Source organism: Xenia sp. Carnegie-2017, unplaced genomic scaffold, assembly GCF_021976095.1.
Source record: "Xenia sp. Carnegie-2017 unplaced genomic scaffold, XeniaSp_v1 HiC_scaffold_16, whole genome shotgun sequence".
NCBI classification, from domain to species: Eukaryota; Metazoa; Cnidaria; class Anthozoa; order Malacalcyonacea; family Xeniidae; genus Xenia; species Xenia sp. Carnegie-2017.
In genome coordinates, this window is record NW_025813469.1 from 3,714,701 (window position 1) to 3,735,726 (window position 21,026).

Here is a 21,026-nt window from a genome sequence, read left to right on the forward strand (position 1 = left end):
CTGGAGCTATCTGCAAGCTGGCATCATATAGATTTTGTGTGCTTTGCTTCAATCACATTCGAGCATGTTAGTTCAAAACATAGAAATATACCTTTTATTACATAAAAAGGGTGTATACTTATATTTAACTTCGATGTTCGAGCCTAAAGGGTAAAAGCTTTTCTTAAATACTTCTTATGTTCTTTTTTACATTTGGAAGTAGAAGTGTAGAACAGAAGTTACCGGCTGTTTTGAGCAGCTACCGTTTGGCAAACGCAAAGTAACGTTGAATATCGATTATACCTTCTGTTGGCCTCAACATTTTATTGACTTTATGTCCTTGAAATATTGTCCTCGAGATTTAGTAACTGCAACTTGCCATTATATTTACAATTATACATCCCTAGTCTTATGACAAACTGCTGTCAAGTATAAACTCTATTAATTGAAAGATCTCTTTAGCTATCATAAAAATTTCTTCTGCTTTCACATTCTAATGCAGTGGAATGCTCATTATGTGCGATGTCATTGCACATCAAATAAATTCTGAGCTGTGAGCAATTATGAAATATTTTCAAGATTTTGCGCATGGGCTTTGGACATAAAAGCACTATGACACACTACATAACAAGCAAACAAATGTTCGAAGTATTCTTTTAGGCAGTGGGTGGCTCTTAAAAGAGCCGTTTGCACTCTTTGTAAACTTTTTAAGATCATATTGACAAGAATTTACTTCTTTGCTTTCGTTGTCTTTTTTGCCGCTGGCTTCTTTAGGGTCTTTTTTGGTGTCCCTTTCTTGCCTGCCGCTTTTTTTGTCGCCACTTTTGCGGCTGACTTCTTGGAAGGACTCTTCTTGGGCTTTGGCTTGGAAGGACTCTTCTTAGGCTTTGGCTTGGAAGGACTCTTCGACTTTTGGGGGGATTTGGCAGATGTTTTAGCTGCAGGTTTGTTAGGTTTCTTAGTCTTCTTTGCCGCAGGTTTCTTTGGTTTACTTGCCTTAGTTGCAGTCATTTTCTTCGCAACGGGTTTCTTGACCGACTTCTTGCTTGCTTCGCTCAGCTTGAAGCGAGAACGACTGTCTTTGCTCGGCTCGAAGCTTCCTACGTCGAGTCCTTTCTTCAACGCATTGTTCACAAGTTTCCCTGCGTTGTCGCCGACCTTGAAGTTAGCCAAAATATATTTCAAAATCGCCTGGCGACTCGCTCCCTTTCGGTCTTTCAAAGCAGAGATCGCGGTGGTAATCATATCCTTGTACGGTGGGTGCGCTGAAGGAGCTTTCTTTTTGCCACTGCAGACATGCTTGTTGTATTTGAAAAATATTGCTGCCGTATAAACCACTCAAGTAATTAATCTAAATGCTATGCAAGAATCGAATTTCGCGCTGTTTATATATATAAGCAGTTAGTCGGACGTCAACGTACGCAGCCACCGAACAAGACAAGATGGCCATGCGATGTGGAAAGTTTGTGTTAGTTGTGATAAATTGTCGACGATTTTAGCTCGATTTAAGGCGTTTTTCCTCGTAATAAACGTTTGAGGGAATACAAAGAATCTTAAAATATTTGATTAGGTCATTAAAATTTGTTAGATAATTGCTAAGGCGCGTGTATTTTCCATTTTATTGCAAATTTCACCTGGCAAAATCGAGGATTTTTTAAATAAATGACGATTAACATTTTACAACGGTGCTTATCTTAACAAATTACTACAAGATTATGGAATTTATGTTCTTACGTTTCATATAAGGTAGTTATCTGATTAGAAAATTCAAAATTTCATCAAATATTTTTGTGCCAAAGTTGAGCAGAAAGCACAATTCGTATCATCCTTCCTTTTAAATCCCACTATACATTTGGTGAAATAACACTGCGTTTGCGACAAGAACGCTGTTTTGTACAATGTTGTCACTTTGCAACGAACTAATGGAATATTTTTCTTCAAATTTTAGATAGTTGAAGAAAATATTGAGGAACTCTGAAGGCAAATGTCACTTTAAGGTATGAATTCCGGAATTTGTAATGAACTCTAGGAGAGTACCATCTCGACCCCCATTTATAATCTTTCAAACAACAAATTCATACGGCTCTAATAACAGTGCACAAAGAAGAATATAATTTGTTTTTTTAAAGTTGAGTGGTGCATAACATGTTGTGAAAGTAAAATGAACGTTGAGGTTTTGCAAAGTGTTGCTGTGAGCAAGTAGTTATTTGCATCAGAGCCCCCTATGATTCGCCCATGTCTTCCATTATACCATGGTATTAATTTCCATGAACGTTTTTGAGCAATGCACCATATTGCTGTAGTTTTTGAAGGTGTTGGGTACTTTTCTTAAAAGCATTATGGAGTTTTTTCCTATCAACTTTGCTCTATAATTCTTTTTATTGGGATTATCTTCATAGAAAGTGTTACTTAAGAAGTTAAGTTTTGTGGTAGATTTTTATAGCATATCAATAATAGGAAATCACATTTGGCATAATCAAATAAATTCAATTTATGGTTGAATCTCCAGCTCACCTGTATTATGTAGTAAACTTACACTGTTATTTTTTATTAGAAGATAACAATATTTGATATAATTTGAGAAATTAAATCTATATCTCTGTATTTGTCAACACCTAAAGAGGCATAATCCTCAGATTAATTTTGATCAAAACATATAGATCTGATTTATCTGATTATCAACTGCATGAATCTATTTCCAACTCACCAGCTGAGCATACTACATTCATAAATCAGCTTTGATCAAGAAAGATTGATCCGATTTATTTGAGTACAATTTGCATAAATCTGTATCAAACTCGCTGAACATGAACATGCCAAATCTCTAGATGAAATGAGGCTAAAGTAAAAGTTTGGGTTTTCAACAATCGAGATTAAAAATGAGTAATTTTGATTTCTCATGCCAGCACCAACTCAGACTTGTAAGACTTGCCCAGCAACATAAAGTTTACTTTTTTTAATTTGCTGTCAAACTTATTTTGTGATTTTGAAATGAACCAATATCAAAGGGTGACAGGTTGGTCTAATTTTGTGAAGAACACAAAAATTCTCATGTTGTCCGACTCCAACAAGAAGTGACAATAGTGAATTGACTAACTTCCTGTGTGTTGTTTTGCATTTCATTTCCATAGATGTAAATTTCAAAGTCTCCTCAACTCAAACTGAGCTCTTGTAAGCTTTGAAAAAAGATGGATGACTCAACTTCTTTGGGAAAAGTTGCTGGTGAATCTTGTTTAATAAATGAAGTACAAGGCGATAGTGAAAACCAAAACGGTTGTGCTGTACGTAACGAACAAAATATTCAGGCCCTAATGTCATTGAGAGAAGAATGTCATATGTGGTCCAAGAGGAGTCTAGCAGAGCATGAAATACTCGATATGATGACCATTAAATGTTTTTCCGTTTTTGACAGTCTATGCAAATTACGTTGGCTCGTAGTTCAATGCTGTTATTTGACCTACATGAGACAGTAGCATGCGATATCCAGCTTAGGCCTTTGTCGCCGAATGAAGCGAAGAAGATGCTTCATGTCAATTCATTGTTGCACCAAAAGAAGACTAGACGCTGGCTATAAGAAAACACTTCAAGGTAGAGTCTCTGTTTATTTTGTTTTGTTCTGCTTTTATCGCATATTTCGATAATCATAAGAGAGCGTATCGAAGCGTTAGCGAATGAAGAATATAACATAGCTTGACACATTCTGTTGTTTTTGTTTGATGTGTAATTACCACTATAATTTCGGGTCTTCTTTGTCTCATTGTTTAAAAATTATAGTAATATTGTAACGATTACGAATGCCGTTATGTAGACATGTTAAGTGTAAAAGAGTAACTGTATTGAACAGATGATTGCAGTCCAAACCAACGCGCACCTCCTATTTAATTGCCGTACAATTGAAATAGAAATGGAGGTTTTCGAAAACTTTATTAGATATTTTTCAAAACGCCGTTTTTATGTTTACGTGTGGACGGCGAAAAGGCCGGTTTTCGTTAAACGATTACTTAAACAATCGAATCCTGTATAATGATCCGGTCCAGCGATCGTATTTCGAAAAGAGGGATTCAAAGTGCCCGACTATTTTCCTTTGTCGAAATTTACGACGACTCAGAGTTAGCATATTGCCATGAATTTAGTTAAGTTTTACTAAAATCATTTGCCTTACAAAGCAACTCGCATGCTTTATGTTATGTCATATTTCCTCAGTTTTATCGTTTACGTGTGGTCAGGCGGAAACAATTCAAAGACTCTAAGTGCATGTTGACGCAAGTTTTTTTGAGAAGCGGACGAAAAATCTCCGTCTTAGAAATCTGGAGGCGTGTATGGACAGGGTCTTGATCGTGACTAATGGGAAAATCATTGCATCTTTTCATCGTCCAGGAATCTGTTAAAAAAGTTCGCTTGTTGTCATGATTTATGGAACATTTTATATATTTCGTGTGGCTGGTCGGGTTGTCTCGTATCGCAGTCAAAAACTAGCAGTATGCGACCATACTGTTACGCTTTGTTACTCCTCCGTGCAAGGGCTAGGTTTTTTTTTAGCATGTATTCTTTTTAAAGCTCAGTTTCAGCTTGTAAGCCTGCATGGTCACGTGTCTTGTTGACATTCTAGCTTCATTCTTTTACTTAGTTTTACTTGTCATGCTCTGGCTATGCTATGCATATTTTGTCTCGAAATTAAGTCATATCTATTTATTGCTGATACCCTCTATGGAATTTAATATACATTCATTATTATATACATCATATTATGTTCGTAACATGTAATGATATATAATGAGGCATATAAATTCTGTCTGTGGGATCTGCAAAGTTGTTCAAATAGCTGAAATAAAGTCTAAAGAATGGGACTAGTGATGATTGATCATAAATTCACTCTATATCCTTGTTCTTTATAGACCTAACTAAAAGATGGATTTTACAGTTAATCATATTAACTGGCTAAAAGTTGGCGAGATGATTCGATTGCTGCAAGCACAGGTCGCTCCTTATGTGGATGAAATTGTCACATCATTTCACCAACATCTTTGTCAATATTTTGAGAATACTTCGACCTGCAAGAGCAAATTTTGCACAAACAGAAGTAATGAAAAGCTGTGCTTAAGTTGTCAAACTTGGTGGAAAAATAAACTGAAGAAATTTCACAAAAAGAAAGATTGCCCAAACTGGCTGTCAAAAAACTGCCATCTTGAAATGTTTTTTGTAAGTCGATGGGAAATTGCAAAATTTTTTATGACGAATCTTGGATCTAATGCTGTGAATGTGACTGATGCCCAGTCCACTGATCTCTCCTCCTTGCTCAACTTCATCGAATGGACGAACGATGACGTCTACTCAATAGCAGGCAAACAACGAGTTATGATCGATTCCGTACTAAATGTGCGCTCAATTGTTCGAAATTCGTGGGCACATGCATCTGTGCAGGAGTTGATTGAAGAGGAAAAGGATCGTTACTTTGTAATTGGTCGTGATTTTCTCATCGAGTTGAAAATAGTTTTTCCTCGCGACCATATTGGCATGGCCATAGAAAAAGTTGACCATCTTCAAGAAAACGGAATTCCCAACTTGATGATGTCAGAAATAGAAATATTGCATCAACAGCGCGACATTTTACAAGAGATTAAAGCAAGTTTGGATCCACATAGCAACGAACTGAAGCGATGTGTCGACGCTATGAAATCCTGCCAAAAGAGACTTGAAGAAACTCCTGATTTGGGAAAAGAATTGAACACACAGTTTGAAGCTTTATCTTATAAAATTGAATCTTTACTTTCCGTTGTACGCGATAACAGCAAGGATTCGTCTACCGCGTTGAGCGAAATAAAAAATTGCGCGACTAAAGATCAAGTGCAAAAACATCGTCTCGTGAACTGTTTACCAGAAAGAAATCCGAATTTTATACCGCGAGCTGGGGAAATGGAGAAAGTTTTCTCTTTTTTAAATGATGAATGTGTAGTTCTCTGCATGCACGGAGGACCAGGGTTTGGTAAGAGTTCTTTGGCTGTGGAAGTGGCTTATCGGTTGTCAAGTGTTAACGATGCTTTTGTTGTGTTCTCAGATACAAAGCACTTAACAAATGTAAATGCCGTCATATTTCAGCTTTGTTGCGACTTGGACCTCAATCTTAACCAAGAAGACGATTTAAAAAAACAATTTTTGACTCAAGTGTTGCGAAACGATGGAAGAAAAGTGTTCTTTATTATAGATGATGTCGACGGTATCCTGGAAAATGAACAATCTAAATGGAACGATTTCATCAAGGAGCTCCGAAAGAACACCATAAAAAATGTCGTTTTATCACTACATCCAGGATGAAATACGCAATTCCTGACATCGAAACAGGAGAAGTAGCGATAAACCAGATGGACAAAAATTTAAGTTTGAATCTACTCAAAAAGCTTTGTCCAGCACATGACGTCGTGTTTTTAAGAAAACTGGCGTCTTGCTGCGGTTATAATCCATTGGCAATGTGCATTGCAGCGTTGCGAGTTGATGATTTTCCAAATCATAATGAACTCTTAAAGTACTTAACGGAAAACTCAAATGATACGTTACAAGACTCAATGCGAAATCTTAGTTTCAACAAGAGCATTCAGTTGTCATATGACAGGCTCAATGAAGAGGAGCAACGACTCTTTACAAGACTTAGTGTTTTTGAAGGTACTTTTAGTATTGATGCGGCAAATTCAATTTTCGAAAAAGAAAACTTAGAAACAATAAACATTCTAAAAAAAATTCATATGAAAAATTTGATATCAAAGTCAAGTGAACGGCAGTACTCACTTCACCCTCTCATTCGACATTTTTTGAATAAAAAGGGAGATCAAGGTGAGAGACTAAAAGCTTGTAAGTTGATGGTCGAGTACAACGAGCGATTACACCTCGAAATCGTAAGAAACCTACAAAAAAAAACCCGTGCTTTATCAGCTGATACTGACGTTTGCCTTCAAAACTAGAAATGAAATCACTTGAGGCATGTTGGTCGAAAGTTGCTAGTATAAGCCCGGCGCACACGAGAGCCATGTGCTTAGCAAAATGTCATTCGTGTCAAGTGGCGCGAGCAAGTTGCTCTCGTGTGCGCGTACTGTTTCCGACGACTTTTGCCTTTCCTGGCAGAACTGGCAAATATCAAACATGTTTGATATTTTTGCCACGCGGCGAAATGCTTTCGATTTGTCCGTGTGCGGCGTCTTGAAACAAATTGCTTTCGTGTTTTCATCACAGCGCATGCTCAATAATCTATATCAAACAAAATGGCGGCTTTCAATGAGTTAAATTCTGTGTTATTTCTGATTCCGAAGAACAAGACGAAATAGTACTTTACGCCTGTTGCTAATTCGCCGTAGACGCGGGCGTTTACCAGCTTCTTGTCGTAAAACATGGACGAAGCGGTGGATTATGACAGGCATAAAGTGCTATTTCGTCTTGTTCTTCGGAATCAGAAAATGACACAGAATTTAACTCATTTGAGGAAGCCGCCATTTTGTTTGATATGAGATTTATTGAGCATGCGCTGTGATGAAAACAAAAGCAATTTGCAAGACGCCGCACACGAAAATCGACAAAGCATTTCGCCACGCGTGGCAAAAAATATCAAACATGTTTGATATTTGCCAGTTCTGCCAGGAAAGGCAAAAGTCGTCGGAAACAGTACGCGCACACGAGAGCAACTTGCTCGCGCCCCTTGACACGAATGATATTTTGCTAAGCACATAGCTCTCGTGTGCGCCGGGCTATATAGTGCACGATTATGAAGTTTTTATCGCGATTACGAAAGTTGAAACATGAGTGTAAAAATATTTTAGAGGTTTGAAAATGTAGGGGCCCAAGAATTATTGCCATTAACGTTAAAGAGCATAATACTACAAACTGTGCTACTCTCCCCATTTGTTTCCTAAAATCTCAAGCCTTGAATACGCGATTATTGTATTAAATGAGTCCAGTGCGAAGCTAAAGAATTTTTCTTATTGCTTTTACTTCAGAATATTTACAAATAAACGCAGCCCAATTTACATAAATTATTATCTTATTAAACTGGAAGCCATGTTTTAATCGAGGAATCCAAATGAACCTCATCTTGTGGTGCGCATCTGAAAATATCAATTAAAAACAATTAGAGTTACATTTCATTATAGTATAGAAGAAAACAGCTAGACTATATAAAATTGTAAAGGCCATAGTGGTTTATTCGTTCTCCAAAATATAAGAAATGTTCGCATGTATTGCTAAAAGTATATTTTGATCACGAGTAACTTGCTGCAATACATTTGATGGTCGAAACATAGTTTTGTAGAAAACATTTTTGGTCGGCGAATGTGGGTAATATCGTAGCTATTACATCGTAAAATATACTATTAATGCAATCGCTGATGCTGAGGAATAATTGAAACTATACTATACTTGATGTTTGATGTGTTCTTCGTGATCAATGGAAAGTGACCATTAGTTGCTTGCTTTTCATGCGACATTTCTCTAAAACGAGCAAGAATAGATTGAATGAATTGAATAGTTGGCGAATAGACTTTACACTTCATTCTAATGCAGTAAACATACTTGATGTTCTCTTGAAGAGTAGATACATCATTTGTCAATGCCTTTATTTCGTTCATGTGAACTTCGATTTCCTGTGGAATAGAAAGGCTGTATTTACGATAGCCGCCTACCTCTCATCCAGGAGTCGATTATTTACGTTGACAAAAGTGTGTATGTGCTCTTGTTACCTTTTTCATGGTCAGATTTTGAAGAGCTAGTTTCTTGACATTCTCGTTCATTGACGAAATAGCTTCCTATCGCAAGTGACAAATGAAATACATCATTGCTGGCAAATATTGGACGATCTTGCTACTGCATAAAGTTTATCTTTGTAGTGTTGTTGGCAATGACTTTACAAGAGTGTTGCTTTGTGTCATGGAATTTTACTGAACTGAATTCAATTATTTGGACAACGATCGTCTTGATTTCTGATGTCTTACTTATACTGTGCTCACCTCGGTTGCGCGTTTTCGCTCGTTTTCTTTTTGCAACTCAACTTTTGCTAAGAGGGTTTTTTGATGATCATTCATCGCCTCGACCAGCTCGTTCCACTCATTCTACAATAACAACTCTTTTTTACAACAATAACCAACTTCTGATCATCTTCTGAAGATTGAATCAAGCTGTTCCTCGATGTCTGTATGAGAGAGGTTATGTCAGTGCTTACTTCATGTTCATTGCGAAGTCTTTCTCTTATTCGTTTTAGTTTCGCTATCTTCTGTAGTTTCCCTGGGTATTCCTTCTCCTAAAACGTGAGGAAATGCCGTAAGGTAGACAGTAGGTAAGAGGAGCACGCCACAAACTGCGTTTGAGAGCATTGCGAATGCTCGAATATATCGCCCCTGCAAGCATTGCACGTCTTCTGCAAGACGACTGAACGTTGTTTGCTTAGTCCAAACCAAAGCTCTGTTTTTCATATTGATATGTTAGACCTAATAATTAGACCTAGATTTGGTCAATCGTGAGCAAGTCAAAGACTGACAGCAATTTACAGGAGTGTATTATTTCCATAATTTCTTAATAGCTCTGTATACATCAGGCATTTCAAGTGAACGACAAGTTTTTTTTAAAGTAAACATGTTTCGGCAGGCTTATGCCATCTTCAGTACAAGGAATGACTATGCTATCTATTTACAGTTTTATTTAAATTACGAAAGTGAGAGTGTATCGAATTACTATAGATGATGGATGAATTATAGTGTATTATTGTAATGCGCACCTCGCTAATATTTATTTTAAGCCTGTTTTCCACTAGCCACGCATCGTAACGTATCGTAGCAAAACGTAACATGGTGCATGCGTGCTTATGAATTTAATAGTTAATAGGCACAAGCACGCATGCGCCATGTTACGTTTTGCTACAATACGTTACGATACGTGGCTAGTGGAAAACAGGCTTTAAGTTTTCTCTTAGAATGCTGCCTCTACACTTCATGGATATTTGTTGAAAATGGGACTGGCAAAACTTGTGGCTTATATGGATCGAGAACTTTTCTCCGGTTGTTTTTCCTGGAAAACCTTTCATGTCAGGGTAAATTATCCCAAGAACCTTTTTACTAAACAGAAATCTTAAACCAGTGCCCAGTGGTTTTGTAAATGATACGTCCCTTTATGCAATATGTCTAATGGGCATGTTAGCTGAATCTTACTCGTCAAATTTTTTAGAAAATGAAATCATCCATCTATTGGGGACTGTTGAATTGAATTTCAGGGTATTTCCTTCACGTGTTATATGTTTAGCGCGTAAGCGAAGACAAGCAATGACGTTAAAAGCAGTTTACTCAAAATGCACTCCATGTGACAAACCTCTACCTTATAATTCATTAATGTTTTTACTTCGTCAGTTTTGGAGGTCAGTATGATATCCAGTTCCTCCGTTTGTCGTTGAAGTTCTATGAATACAATTAAACAGAAATAATTCATGCGTTATGCGTCCATGTAGGATCAGAATTCTCGTTGAAAGAGGGATGTTAGTTTCGACGTAAAATCACAAAAGAACTTTTTGTGCTAATAAACGATTCACTTTGGCCAATTTAACATTTCAAGTCACAACTTTTCTGAAAGTATCTCTGTTGTTCCTGTGGGTGTGCGGGTGCAACATTCTGTAGCGGTAAGTTACCAGGCACGCTGCAAAAATTGTGTTGCAGGCCAGTGAAACTCCCCAAAAGGAAAGCTCGCGGGTATCCCTGTTGCTGTTTTATCACCAACCTTGTACTTCCTTCTCGATTTTCTCTAGGATTTTCTCGTATTTTTCAATAAACTCCATCGATTGACCCTTGTGTAGTTTTTGTAAAGTATTCATAGAACCCTGGAGAAATCGAAAGAAAACTACAGAAACCATTGCAAACCCAACTTTTCTAAATGTTCGTGAAATTTTCAGTAATGTCCAACAATTGGACACAATGACATGCATAACAGTCTTTTATTCAACTGGGTGACTGTTATGGCAAAATAGTTCAATAGCATAAGATACTAAATGAGAAAACCCAATCCAAAAAACATCATCTTGTAAACTCAAGATTCGAGTTATAATAGCAAGAGACAAGACCTGAAGCAATATTTCGACTTGATTTCAGAGTCCTTACCAAGCTAAAGCCTGCTTTCCACTAGTCACGTATCGTAACGTATCGTAACAAAACGTAACATGGCGCATGCGTGCTTGTGCCTATTGACCATCTAATTCATAAGCACGCATGCGCTGTTACGTTTTGCTACGATACGTTATGATACGTGGCTTGTGGAAAGCATGCTTATGCAAGTGGTCTTACTAAGCCATCACATCGAATCTTCAGTGGACAAGATGATGTTTTTTGGAGAGTGTTTTTTCTCATTTATTTTTTCAAATTATAAGCTGGAAAAGGTTTTAAGTATACTAACTTGAAATCTTTGGTATTTTTCCAGAAGTGACTTAGCTTCGAAATGCTGATAAATTGTAGAAGAGGACAACTGAATGATAGTACTTCAGATTATAAATTACATAATTTGGAAAGGGCTAAATGATAAATTTTGTCGTGGTAATTGAGACTTACATTCTGTTCTTCGGTCACTGTAATTTCTACTCTGATTTTATTATTTTCTTCTAGCCTTCATATATTAATGTGTTAAGGTTGAGTAGAAAATGTGTAAAATAATTTATTACAAATTCATGGTCAGCAATGGCAATAGCATGGTAAAACGTGCAAATGGAACAAAATAATTGCTGCCTAGATTACTTTACAAACATTAAACTCGTTGAAATTTCATCAACAGCAAACATTACCACTTTTACCAAAATTGCAGAATAATAGTTTAGGATAAATTGTTGGAAGATGGACACATAGAAATTTATGAAAGTTTTGTAACCTGGCTTTGTCTCTAAACAATCATATCTTATCGTTTATAAACTTTAGAAACCACGTGGAAAGATGAAATGAGCAGTTCGTAAATCTCCTGGCATGGTGAAGAAAAGATTCTACGATTAAGACACTACCATCAATGTAAGGATACAGGTTTTTATGTAGTTTTTTATATTCGATCAGCGACTTTTCCTTGGTTGTTATCTGCATCTAAAGCAGAAACAAAGTGCAAAATTTCGAGGAATATTTTACAAGCAATTCTTTTCAAACTACGCAAACATGGCGACCTACGTATCTACTGCATTTGATTACAGAAAATCGTCATTTTATTGCATTTTAAACGTATAAGAAGGTAGGTTTTATTTATTCCAATCAAACTAATGAAAACATCCGTGTCTACTATCAGTCTATCTTGACAGTTTACTTGCTGGCTAAAATAGCCATGGTTGACTGTGCTCTCATAATGTTTCCTGGTCATATTAAAAAGTTCGGTATTTTCTTAAGTTAACCACTGTTTGACAGCAGTAATAATTGTTTTTGGGTGAGGATTGTGCACATTTAAGGGAGTGAGTTCAAATGAGTATAAAGTTGTAGACATAGTGTGTTTGCAAATTATTTCAACCATTTCATGATTAAAAAAGTTGGCCCAACTCATAGATTATTATAATTGTCTTGTGACTGTTGTCAATAACGGTTTGACAAAGAACCACCAACAGTTTCTATTGCAAGTGTGTTCTTTTATGGTAAAAAGCTTTAGCATTTTTTTAACTAGAAAACTTTCACTCCTAGCACTTTTCACAAAGAAAATAAGTACACCGTATTACTAACTGTGAAATCTCCTCCACCTAAGCTTTAACAGATAAAATACTTGGCAAGTTAGCTTTACTTTGCAAGTATTCATTAGACTACTCAAACCAGTAATTTTAAATCAAAATCTGAAGCTTCTTGCTTTGCCCAATTGACCTAGACTTGGATAGTGAACACATAGTAATTTCAATTTGTGAACATTCAGTCTCGATCTTAATATATATCATTTTTTATGGTGATCTCCTTAAAGTTGAAGCTTGTAGTTCATTGCAATTTTGTATTCTAAATCAACTCGTTACAAAAGCCCTTACAGGGAATGGCATACCAGAAACAATATAATTTCCAGTAGCATTTTTGCTCACTGCAGCAGGATATCTTTGCAAGAAATAATCTTTCGATAAAATCAAAACTCTCATCATTCTACAGCAAGTTAAATACATATAGACAACACCACCCTGCATCAGTGCCTTCTTCTACCTTCTGGCAACACATAACCTTTCTTGCAACACATAACCTTTCTGGCAACACTTTTCCTTCTGGAAATACATAACCTTCTGGCAACACTTTACCTTAAGCCTTGAAAAAAGCTTGCGTTTTCCTTTGTCCTCTTCAACATTGATAGGTGGAATAAGATGTTTCTTGTTCCAACTGTGCTGACATTTGGAGCTGCATGCTGTGTGGATACTGAAACGACTAATTGGCCAACTGTCATCGTTAGTTTTACCACTGCCAGGGCTTAAACCTGTGGAAATCTTTGGCTTTTCATTTTCAAGCCGTGGCCTTGCTGTACGTTGCCATGGGCGATAGTCAAAGTCAACTTGAGATTGTTTTGCGTATTTGGACTTGTTTGCGGCGTTATTTTGTAGTATTTCCTGCTCTTGCATGGCATAGAGAACATCCATAGTATATTGGAGCTTGAAATGGAAAGTGTTTTGTCCATAAATGTTTTATAAATGTATAAAATAAACTTTTTTGACTCCTAGACCATCATCGGACTTTGACGCTCAGCCCTCGGTTCTGCTCGTTTTGCAGGCTTGGCTACCAAGTAAATTAAATTTTTGTATTGTCGGCCATTTTTATCTAATCTGATCTTTCATTGAAGAGTTTTCTTTAAATTAGCTCAAATTTGACCATAATAATGTCGTTGCGACTTTTTTCTCGTGCTGCATTGTTGGCAAAGTTTGCTCGGCGAAGCTTTGCGTCAGAAGTGGCGATTTCGACTCCACCAAGACTGGAGCACTACAGTCCTATTGAAATGGACAGATATGAAGTTGACGGATCTCTTGCAGGAAAAGAGAAAAAACCATGGACTGAACTCAGTAAAGAAGACAAAATTGCCAGTAAGTTGTTGATATTTTATCTGATCAATTTAAATTCTCTTTCACTTGAAAACGCCAAAATATTTTGCCTTTTTGTGGAAGAGATCAAAATAGTTCAAAGTTCATACACAGGATGCTTAAAGTTTTAAATATTCATTTTTATTGATTTTAGTATACAGAGCCTCGTTTCCTTACACAATCGAGGCAATGAACAACACAGGAGAGTCTTATACCAAAGAAATTGTTGGTGCTGTTGCCATGTTGTTGGCATTATCAATGTCATTTTTCTTGTTTCTGCGGAAATATGGTAAGAAAACCACATTAGTTCTTTCTGGTTGATGTTCATATTTTATATTATTGACATCATTAGGTTTGATGTTTGTGTTTCTATATGAAAAGGACTAGATGGAAAATTATTTTTTTGATTCACATTGATAGAAGGGATGTGTTTTTAATGACAAAAGCCAAACTAGAATGGGGTGTCTTGAAGTAAAACCCATTCAAGTGTAATGTTTAGCACTTAACCAAGTCATCGTTTAAGATATACACTTCAATACACAACATTACCTAATCATCTTCTAAGATATACACTTAATTATACAACATTACTGTCATGACACATTTCTCGACATGTACATTAAAGTTGCAAATCTTTTGTTTGTCAAAAGTGTGAAATTTTTACATGTGAAAGCAATGTTTTGAATGTGACTTCATTTAAACATTAATGATACTCAATGCATTTAAAATTTATAACTGGGAATTGTCAAACATATTATTACAATGTTTGTTGTGATTCAATAATGAAATTCTCTTCCACCCAAGAACCCTACTGTGCTTACTCATAGGCCTTTTGTACTTTGAAAATTCTGAATGTTAGCAAGTAACTTGATATTATAGTTCGTACCTGATCTTTGCAATTGACTTAACTGTAAGCATATCAATACACATGTAAGAAGAAGGACCCAAGAATCTGATGACTTCATCTTTTTTAGTATCAGCAGAAACTCCAAGAACTGTGAATGAAGAATGGGCAAAGGCGACAGTCGAGAAACTTCAGAAAAATCAGGCTAATCCAATTACTGGCATTTCCTCCAAATAAGATCTTCGAGATGTACACTGTCATTAGTTAAGAAAAATATTGTGTTTGAATATCTTTGTAATAATTCACATTGACTTGTTAAGTTTAGGATTACTATTGCGACATAAAAAATATTACTTCCCCATTGTTTTTCAATTTTATTTTTTTGTGATTGTTTTCAATTTTTTGTCTTAGATGGGTTAGTACAAAACGTGAATGTCCTTGAATTTAAATTGAAAAATTCAAAGCCTTAAAAGTACTTCAATTTAATAAGATGTGCTTGAAAGTGCTTGAGTTTGACGCTTATAAGATTACCATACTGGCGGCCAATCGTTTTTAATTTCTTACCTTCGTATACAGTCGTATAGGAACGCTGGCATTACGTCCATTACTAATTTATTAATACTGTGATATTTTTCTGTGCGTCAAAAATCATCTAACGTAGTTGGAAGAAATAAGAAATTAAGAACTCGGTATTTGCTATCTACTATCGTTTTTGAAAAAGAGATTATTATAAAGTGCACAATTGTCCTTTTAAATCGATTTTAAACACGTCGTTTGGACGCAGATAGAATGCAAAAGCCACGTTTTCCCAGAGAGCATCCTCACCAATTTCGGAGAATCTTTTGAATCGTTTGATTTTCTCTCCGTTCGTTGCCTGTGGATACCACATCCAACGACCATTATCATCTCTTGTTATGATGCTCTCTTTCTCTGGTATTACTGGGTATTTGGAAAATTGCTCATGACCTTCTATTGCTTTGCTCCATACTAGGACGGCGTGCATTATTTCTTTTTCGTAGAGGAAGGTCCCAAGGATGCTGAACTGGAGATCGTTTTCCAGCCCTATGTAGTTTCTATAGTGACGTAATATTGACGGGATGGGAAATTGAAAGTAACATTCGGTATCGCCTTCTTCTGGTCGAAACGCTTGGGATGTTGCAAACTGACTTCTTATGTCATCAAAATTGTCCACCCCTGTCTCAGCAAACTTTGACAAGTGTTTGCTTAAGTGATCTCGTAGTTTTTCGGGGACATCGTCAGGGAAAACTGGACTCCACCATGACAGGTTGGCAGATACAACTTCCTCTCCTTTCATGTTTATTTTCTTCTTTTGACCTCGAAAACCTCCGTCTTCAATGATCGAATTTGAAATGTTTTCACTCGTGAAATGCGCCAATTTCTCAATGGGAATACCATAGCCTTGCTGTTTTGCTTTCTGCAAGGCGTTCCACTGCGTTTGACAAACGCCTTTTTCCCATAATTTTGTCATTTTGATGGGATGAGGAAAAGGGCATTCATAATCAGAAATGTAGTCATAACGACGTTTTTTTTTGCTTCTTAAGTCTTCGGTCAAAGAAGGACACCATTCTGCTTGAGTCACATGTCTCTCTGGGCAAATGCGTTCTTCACCTTTACCACTTTCTTCCCCAATTAACCACTTTTCCATTGTGCCGTGCTTCCTCTTCATTGTAAAGAAGTTATGTGCAGAAACGTCTCTACTTTCAATAACGGCAAACCTTTAAAAAGCAGACAATAACATCAAATTTATCGTTAGTTTGACGTAACTCAAATTAGTGACCTTACAACCATGTTCATTGTCAATAACCGTAGAAAACGTATCAAACTCAGAATAAATGATCATATCAATTACGAGAGCGATTTGTGTCATTCAAAATAGTGTTATGACGTCAGTTTTCCGTAACTTTACATGACGATTTTTTACTTGGGGACAAGACGAAACAGCTCTAGATCGTATTTTTTAATGTTGTATTCTGGAAACCTATATATAGGCTATAATAATCTAATATAATACATTTATAACGATCATGAAACCTGTGACTTTCATATTTAGTATGACTCTGTGGTGAGTGTGGTTGTAAATGTAAAAGGTACTCGTATTTGTGGAGTGTACATGGACATGTACAAGTTTGCAAGATTGTTTTGAAGTTTGGAAATTAATATGAATTTTGTTGCCACTATCGGAAGTTCACTGGTGTAAACCTTGCAACTTAGCAACCAACTTCAGGAAATTTGGCAAAATTTGTGTGAAATCGACTGTAAAGCGGCCATTATTATGCACATTAGGACTATAGACATACCCCAAATTAAACGACTGTGATTGTCGCAATTTCCTTATAATTTCTAAGTTAGAGTCATGGAGGGAAATTTTAGAGTCGTCAGAATGTTACCGAGTTTGTAGAAGCATAAATATTTTCGTTATTTAGGTTGATGAATGGAATTCATTGGTATGGTTCACCATTTATTTGTCTTTGTTACGTTGACATGCACTTGTTATGTCAGACGTCATTTAGGTCTTTACCGAGACTTTTATCTTTGAGCTGGTTTGTTTTGTTGCTGTTCACTGTTTAGTTTTCTCTTTGGGTGATCTTAATTTTCGGCGATTATTGCGAATGAGTCTGTTTTCTCATAGTGCGTTCGAACATTTTACCCGTCGCCATGAAATGAAAGCTCTATTTACTTAAATTTCTTTAAGAGACTTCAAAGGAAATCACGTAAAATGCTCCTGGATCCTTCATAGTATAAATTATATTATTACCGGAACATACCTTTGAAATTGAGTAATCCTCGAAATTATTTCACGAGCAATAGATATAGGTAAGTTATTGCTTTCTCATAGGGTTGCAGTAAAATAACACAATCGTCATGTATGAATGCTACAATTATATAGTAAATCAAATACTTTAAATTCTATCAATTTAAATTTTCAATACATGTAAAGAATTGCTATAGAAAAGCTCCACAGGATTAAATAGTCATGCAAATAACGCAACAACCGCTTACTACAATAAGACACTCTTACAAATGTCTTAATACTAAGTACTTTTAAATATATTTTTGCAATTTCATTGGTTAACATTCCATATATATTTATATATAATCGTATCCTCAACCAAATTACTGCTTTTTCTCATCTCTTGTTCTCTGTCATTCCTAATGTTTTAAAACGTTCCTATTCTCCTCGACGAAACAATTGATCGACAATTTTTTTGTTTTGCATGGTGTTCTTACCTCACTTACTATTGAAGCTTTCCCAAAATTTGGACAGTAGCTTCCTTAAGCGATCTTGTAGTTTTTCAGGGACATCATTTCCTTACAATACACTGATGAGAGACATCAAATTTGTAAAGAAACTTTCTTTTCAAAGGAAAGAAACTCGACTTAAATATATAGCGTCTATATACGTTAAATGCGTAATGATTCCAATCCTTATGATTGGTTCAATTCATTATGCGACTTTTCTTAAGCAGGTGGTTTGTCGGTTTTTCGTTGGCTTGTCCATCCTTTGAGTAAAGTTTTAAACCAGAAGTTGCGTTTGAAAATATTGTGTTTTATACATAGGGTAATCTATTTTACGTTGTTAAAAAGTACAAAGCTACCTTTTGCTTTCGAGAAGGTCTTGACCTCTTCTAATATATAAAAATGTAAATTTTCGATTTCCTATGAGAATTGATTATTTATGCTAATAATTTTGGGCGAGATGTAATAAATAAAATTAGTATTTGCAGCTATGAATTTCTAGCAGCTTCAATTGTTAATGCAATGATCATGCCGTACTGACCAACTTTCTTGGAAATTGGTACTAACTTGAAAAATTGCACTGTATTGTATTTAAAACGTAGCAGCAGGCTCTAATATCGTGGCAACATGAAAGCGAAAGTGAAGGTGAACGCAAATGTTTTTTTTGTTCGTATGTTAAATAACAGACGTTGCATGTCAAAATTAGCATACTTTTTGAGCATGATGATATTCAAGATCTTTTAGAACAGAATATTTAACACAAGAACTCCTTCATTTTAAAGTTACATGTGTTCGTGCGTTACAAATTGCTTGTCTGAAGTATGCGGTGAACGAAAGCCATTTGATACGATGACTGAGATATTGCTTTTCCTAGACAATTCTTAGAAGTCCCGGTCATTTTAAGTTATAACAATTTACTTTTGAAATCATACGATGTCAATCAAAAACAGCTTCATGTATTTTTGAATTTACCAAACGGAAACTGTAAAAATATTGATAGAATCATTGCTTTCATCATAAAGGTTTCTTTGGCATCCATTTGCATGTAAGTAGATCATTGTTTAGAGATAGACGGGAGAAAAAGGATTCTTTGAACTACTGAAGTGGTCAATTGTTTAGTTTCTTTGAATGTTTATCGACATCATTGGTCTTAAATATTTCTCCGTGTCGCACATGAAATGCAAAAGACACACAATCATAACGTCTATACATAGGGAAAATCTTCCTGCTATCAAAACGCTTTATTTTTGTTCCTGTTGCCTGTGGATACCACATCCATTTTCCTTCGTTATCTTTCGTCACGACGCTGTTTCTTTGCGGTATAAGTGGGTATTTTGAAAATTGATCCTTCCCTGCGCTTTCACTGCATACTAGAACGGTGTGCATTACTTTTACCTTATATGCAAAAGTTCCCAATATTCTAAACTCGATCTTCTCGGCCCTGCCAACATGTTGTTGATAGGACTCAACTAGCTCACCGATTGAATAAATAAAGCTATGGGAACATCTTTGACCTTGATTGCGAATAGTATATGGCAAGAATGCATCAGAAGCTCCAAACTGATTCTTAATCACATCTATGTCATTGAGTTTGCGATTATTCAATTCCAAGAAACAATTTTTCATGTGATCTTGCAAATTACGGACAACATTTTCGTCGAATATTGTACTCCACCAAGAGAGATAAGCATATACGCTCTCACCACTTGTCTCGTTGATCTTCTTTTTTCCGCCCAAAAATCCTTTCGATCTAATTATATCAGCTTCTTTACTTGTGTGATGTGCTAGGTTTTTTATTGGAATTGCGTATCCTTGCTGTTTGGCAGACTCCAAAACTATCCGTTCGTTTGAACTAAGTATTCTGAGATCAGACTTATGTCTTGAGAAAGGAAAAGGACATTCGTAGTCAGAGATGTGATCGTAAGTTTTGCGTCTACTGAATTCTTCATTCCATTTAGGCTGCCATTCTTGTTGTTGAATGTGACGCCCTGGACAAATGCGTTCTTTACCAGTATTGCTTATACCTTCCAACCAATTTATAGTCTTGGTTGAATAGTTTCTAGACGTGTAAACTTTTGACTGTAGTTTGAGCTCGGCAAAAGCAAAACGCGCTGTGTACTTTGTGAAAATGTTATCTTCGAGGAATAAGATTGAGAGAACTCGAGATAAACTTGTAAACACTTGTTACGTAGCTTGTTCATTATGAACTGTAACGTCGTCATGAAAGACAATGAATGTTGTGAGAACGTTGTGTACTAAAAAATGTTGTCTCGTAGTAGTAAACTCATTATGCTGTGAAATTGTTATTAAAATTAAGTCAAATTTACGTGGCAACTATTGTTTCATTCTATCGATATTCGATGACATTCCAAGTAGATTCTACAATAAGAAATATAGGTTCGTTAGAGTTTCGAAACTAGCAACCAAGGTTGTTAACTCTAACTTGTGTACTAAAAAATGTTGTCTCGTAGTAGTAAACTCATTATGCTGTGAAATTGTCATGTAAATTAAGTCAAATTTACGTGGCAACTTTTGTTTCATTCTATCGATATTCGATGATATTCCAAGTAGATTCTACAATAAGAAATATATGTTCGTTGTAGTTTCTGAATTAGCAGCCTTTGTTGTTAAGTCTCCTAAACCGAAGAAGTAAAAAAAATCAGAGATTTGAGGCAGACAAATTAAAAATGCAATCAACAAACACAGTAAATTGAAATTATGTAGATGAACACTTATAAATAGAAAGTTGACGAATAAAAGAAGCTTGCTGCGAAAATCGAGTATTTACGTTTCAAGTAATGAAATACAATACACTGCAGACGTGAGCGTTCTACTCTACTTTTTTTTTTAAATGCCAAATTCCCAATATTCTGAACTCTATCTTCTCATCGCCAATATGATCTTGATTAAGTTGGATCAGTCTCGTCGATTGAGTAC

The 21,026-nt window shown here is 35.9% G+C and overlaps 5 protein-coding genes across 5 annotated transcripts; 2 read left to right on the forward strand and 3 right to left on the reverse strand.

The window, feature by feature from the left end:
• Positions 1 to 286: 286 nt before the first annotated feature.
• On the reverse strand, positions 287 to 1,325 carry LOC124436633 (histone H1-delta-like). The gene has a single exon (XM_046986603.1). The coding sequence runs from the start codon at positions 1,222 to 1,224 to the stop codon at positions 709 to 711; it is 516 nt and encodes a 171-aa protein (XP_046842559.1). The 5' UTR covers positions 1,225 to 1,325; the 3' UTR covers positions 287 to 708.
• Positions 1,326 to 1,924: 599 nt separating this feature from the next.
• LOC124437358 lies at positions 1,925 to 7,104 on the forward strand. The gene is given in 4 exon segments (XM_046987335.1): positions 1,925 to 1,976; positions 3,111 to 3,567; positions 4,875 to 6,265; positions 6,268 to 7,104. Coding segments are annotated over 2 exon segments (2,043 nt in total). The 5' UTR covers positions 1,925 to 1,976; positions 3,111 to 3,567; positions 4,875 to 4,887; the 3' UTR covers positions 6,933 to 7,104.
• Positions 7,105 to 7,927: 823 nt separating this feature from the next.
• Positions 7,928 to 13,644, reverse strand: LOC124436667 (golgin subfamily A member 6A-like). The gene is made up of 12 exons (XM_046986637.1): positions 13,220 to 13,644; positions 11,995 to 12,053; positions 11,538 to 11,592; positions 11,386 to 11,430; positions 10,717 to 10,816; positions 10,321 to 10,400; positions 9,176 to 9,253; positions 8,964 to 9,065; positions 8,697 to 8,762; positions 8,530 to 8,600; positions 8,377 to 8,448; positions 7,928 to 8,066 (listed from the first exon to the last, which is right to left on the reverse strand). The coding sequence occupies exons 1-12, from the start codon at positions 13,550 to 13,552 to the stop codon at positions 8,006 to 8,008; spliced, it is 1,122 nt and encodes a 373-aa protein (XP_046842593.1). The 5' UTR covers positions 13,553 to 13,644; the 3' UTR covers positions 7,928 to 8,005.
• Positions 13,645 to 13,700: 56 nt separating this feature from the next.
• On the forward strand, positions 13,701 to 15,208 carry LOC124436668. Its single transcript, XM_046986638.1, has 3 exons — positions 13,701 to 13,990; positions 14,142 to 14,276; positions 14,962 to 15,208. Exons 1-3 carry the CDS (start codon positions 13,789 to 13,791, stop codon positions 15,066 to 15,068), a joined length of 444 nt encoding a protein of 147 aa, XP_046842594.1. The 5' UTR covers positions 13,701 to 13,788; the 3' UTR covers positions 15,069 to 15,208.
• An 89-nt stretch (positions 15,209 to 15,297) lies between these two features.
• LOC124437252 lies at positions 15,298 to 20,273 on the reverse strand (the record flags this gene model as incomplete). The annotated part of the gene is made up of 3 exons (XM_046987244.1): positions 15,298 to 16,567; positions 17,618 to 17,725; positions 18,081 to 20,273. A coding segment is annotated over one exon (1,077 nt), but the record flags the coding sequence as incomplete, so codon positions are not given.
• Between the last annotated feature and the right edge of the window lie 753 nt (positions 20,274 to 21,026).

Coding starts and splice junctions, on each gene's coding strand:
- LOC124436633 (XM_046986603.1), bottom strand. CDS start 1,224: ATGATTACCACCGCGATCTCTGCTTTGAAAGACCGAAAGGGAGCGAGT.
- LOC124436667 (XM_046986637.1), bottom strand. CDS start 13,552: ATGGATGTTCTCTATGCCATGCAAGAGCAGGAAATACTACAAAATAAC. Junction 11,593..11,994: donor AAAAAACTACATAAAAACCT/GTATCCTTACAT, acceptor TAATATATGAAG/GCTAGAAGAAAATAATAAAA. Junction 8,763..8,963: donor AGCGAAAACGCGCAACCGAG/GTGAGCACAGTA, acceptor CACTTGCGATAG/GAAGCTATTTCGTCAATGAA.
- LOC124436668 (XM_046986638.1), top strand. CDS start 13,789: ATGTCGTTGCGACTTTTTTCTCGTGCTGCATTGTTGGCAAAGTTTGCT. Junction 13,991..14,141: donor TAAAGAAGACAAAATTGCCA/GTAAGTTGTTGA, acceptor TATTGATTTTAG/TATACAGAGCCTCGTTTCCT. Junction 14,277..14,961: donor CTTGTTTCTGCGGAAATATG/GTAAGAAAACCA, acceptor CATCTTTTTTAG/TATCAGCAGAAACTCCAAGA.